The sequence below is a fragment of the Diachasma alloeum genome, unplaced genomic scaffold (assembly GCF_001412515.2).
Source record: "Diachasma alloeum isolate Michigan unplaced genomic scaffold, Dall2.0 Dall_scaffold_00580, whole genome shotgun sequence".
Taxonomy (NCBI): Eukaryota; Metazoa; Arthropoda; class Insecta; order Hymenoptera; family Braconidae; genus Diachasma; species Diachasma alloeum.
The window spans coordinates 12,112-15,068 of NW_021680712.1; the positions used below are offsets into that span (position 1 = coordinate 12,112).

Genomic DNA, 2,957 nt, shown 5'->3' on the forward strand with positions numbered 1-2,957 from the left:
ATGTTGGAAATCCTGTCAGCCGACAGGTCCCTCACACTAACGCACGCAAGGCTCATCCATTCTCTCCCCACTCACGCACACCTGACGCGCTCACCTCAGATGACCGGGGGTTGTTAATTCGGACACCTGAGGCGCCACGCCCTGGACAGCTCCTTATTACCATATGATCTATATTAAATTAGGTCATGTGACCATCGAATTAGGGCACGTGGCACCTGTAAGCCCGTGTCTCTCTCTTTCGTTTCCGGGATCCTGTTAATGGCACTTCTCTTTGTACCGCTCAATTTCTCTAGTGACTCGGATTAACTTATTGTGTCAGCTCAATCTCTTCTCAACTTTTCGGTCCGCTCATTGCTTACGGTTTAGTTAGTGACTCAATCTCTAGTGACTTATTTATTGTGAACATTTTCTTTGACAAATACAGTGAATTTGTGACCACGTGCACGTGTTCCGCTCATTTCTTGGTTCTACTCATCCCACTCCCCGTAATCCGACTCCAACTCATCCATCTGCACAATTAATTCCCCGAACCAGGCATCTCATCAAACAGTTTAGAATTTTCAGGAAAAGCCTTTCTGTAACAAATTTTGGAGAGTAATAAATTGAGAACTCAACTCAAGTACATGACATTTCCGATTGCTGGCNTGCACAATTAATTCCCCGAACCAGACATCTCATCAAACAGTTTAGAATTTTCAGGAAAAGCCTTTCTGTAACAAATTTTGGAGAGTAATAAATTGAGAACTCAACTCAAGTACATGACATTTCCGATTGCTGGCAACGGTTTTTCTTACACTCGTCAAATTATTTTTTGTCCATTGTTCATTGTCCTCTGTTCGACCATTTTCTTGCCATTCTCAAATTTCAGACTTTTTTATATTCATTTTGAAATGATAATTCAAATCTCGCGGATTAAAATGGCCGATAAATAGTGCCATCTATAAAATTCAACGTCGGGACGTTACAGTGGTGTGACTAGGGGAGATGGTGGTGTTTATTTTGCGTTATTTTCTAGTCAATATTAAAAATATAAAAACCTATTTCCCCCCTTCAAGGCACCATTTCCGTTAAGAGGCAATAAATAATCTATTTTTTCAAAAAAAAAATCAGATTTTTTTATGTATCCATACGGTCATAATAAGTGGAAACGGAAAATGGTTTTTTTTTGACAATTTTCTGGGGAATTTTCTAGGGACATGTCGGGCAAAAATCCATCCAACCGGGCCTTAATTTTATTTTCGTTTCGGTTCATCGGCATACAAGCAAACAATTTTAAATAGGTTTTCAATCGGAAATTTTCTGAATCTTTAGAAATATTATTAGATTGAAAGAAAAAATTGCAAACAGGCCTAAATGGATGTTTGAATTTTACACTTAGCTTTTCACCATGAAGCTGAAGGGAAGAAAAAAGTAACCATCATTTTTGAAAATTTTTGAAAATTTTCAAGCCGAAATTCTTTAATCATGAGGTGCGCCATTACTTGAATTGCGGGATCTCTGCTCTCAGAGAAATATTATCAAACTTCCCCACCCCGAAGGGAGGAAGTTATTGTAATGACCCCGAAACTCAAATATGGAATTTCCATGTTTTCTCCACATTTCTCAGTCTCTAGAATCATCCTGACATGCTTTTGAAGACGCCCAGGTAGGAATTAACTAATGGCCCAAGCTTGGTCCAAGGGCGGCCCAACCGTGGCCAGTCATGGGCCAACACAGGCGTCCAAGGCTGGCCCAAGGTTGGTTGAGCACCGAAATGATAACGCTGGGCCATTCTTGGCCACCAAGACTGGGCCTGACTCGGTCACCAGTCGTTAGCCGTGTCTAATATTACGATCCTAACATCACTAGTCCTACGCCTTAACCACTAGTCTACCGCGCAATTCTTATTACTGTTAACTCAAATCGTCCATATATGAATTCTATCTCGATTTAATTCTTTGCTGAATGAGTTTTTAAATATAATCGGAATTAATTTCGATTTCATTATTTATTAATCACCTGGTTATTCGAGGGGTGTGAAAAAATATCTCCCCTCTCCCCCCGCCTGAGTATTTTTGATCAACCCAGATTTTCAATTTTTGATTACACTTGGAGATTCGATCGGTTATTATTATTATTATTATTATTATTCTGTCCTTTCCCCCTTCCTTTAACCCTGAGAGTTTTTACAAATACGCCTCCCTCCCCCTCTTCTCAACAGCTGGTTCAAGCTTGACTCAACCCTGACTCATCGGACATTGGTGGACAAACGTGGACCATAATTCAGCCAGTGGCTGAGCCAATCGCCAGCCAGTGGTAGAGCTTGAACCTTGGCTACCACAGTCGGATCAATGTTGGACGAAGGCTGTGTTACCCGATGCTTGGCTCAAGACGGGCTAATCGAGCTTGGACCAGGAATGGTCGCCAATGAACGTCTGTCGATTCTGGCTACTCATTGGCCACCAAGCTTGGGCCAAGGTTGGTAGCCCCTCGTTGGCCAAGCGTCGGCGGGCAGTCTTCGTCCATGCTTGGTCCGACCCTGGTAACGAAGGCTCAAGATCCGCCATTGGCTGAACACTGACTTACTCATTGGATAAATTATGGCCCACGCTTCTCTACCAACACCCGGCAAGTCGAGGTTGCGCCAAGCTTGGGACGGTTGTTGAAGCTCGGCGAGTCCTGCCTGGGCGTGTGCATGCGTCTGCGTATGTGGGTACGTGCGTGCGCGTGTGTGTTTGAGTGTGCGTATGTGACCAAATTTTGTCTAAATTTTGTCCATGTTCTGAACAAATGAACCGATTTAAAAAAAATATTTAAAAACAATGTTTTTTACTACTGATTAGATTCTGAAGACGATCGCCTCAGCGGTTAGTCAGTTATTTGTAGAAAATTTACAAAAAAAATGGAAAAAAAATAGTTTTCTTTGAAAATTCAACATTTTACCGAGAATAATGATGGGTTTTGATTTTTTTTAGTAC

General features: G+C 41.7%; 1 protein-coding gene across 1 annotated transcript in view; it reads left to right on the plus strand.

The window, feature by feature from the left end:
- The window catches only part of LOC107043457, a 6,853-nt gene extending 4,592 nt beyond the window's left edge, over positions 1-2,261 (plus strand). The window contains exon 4 of the mRNA XM_015264976.1: positions 2,201-2,261. Within this exon, the coding sequence (XP_015120462.1) occupies positions 2,201-2,261 (61 nt within the window). The remainder of the gene's footprint in view (positions 1-2,200) is intronic.
- Positions 2,262-2,957: the final 696 nt, after the last annotated feature.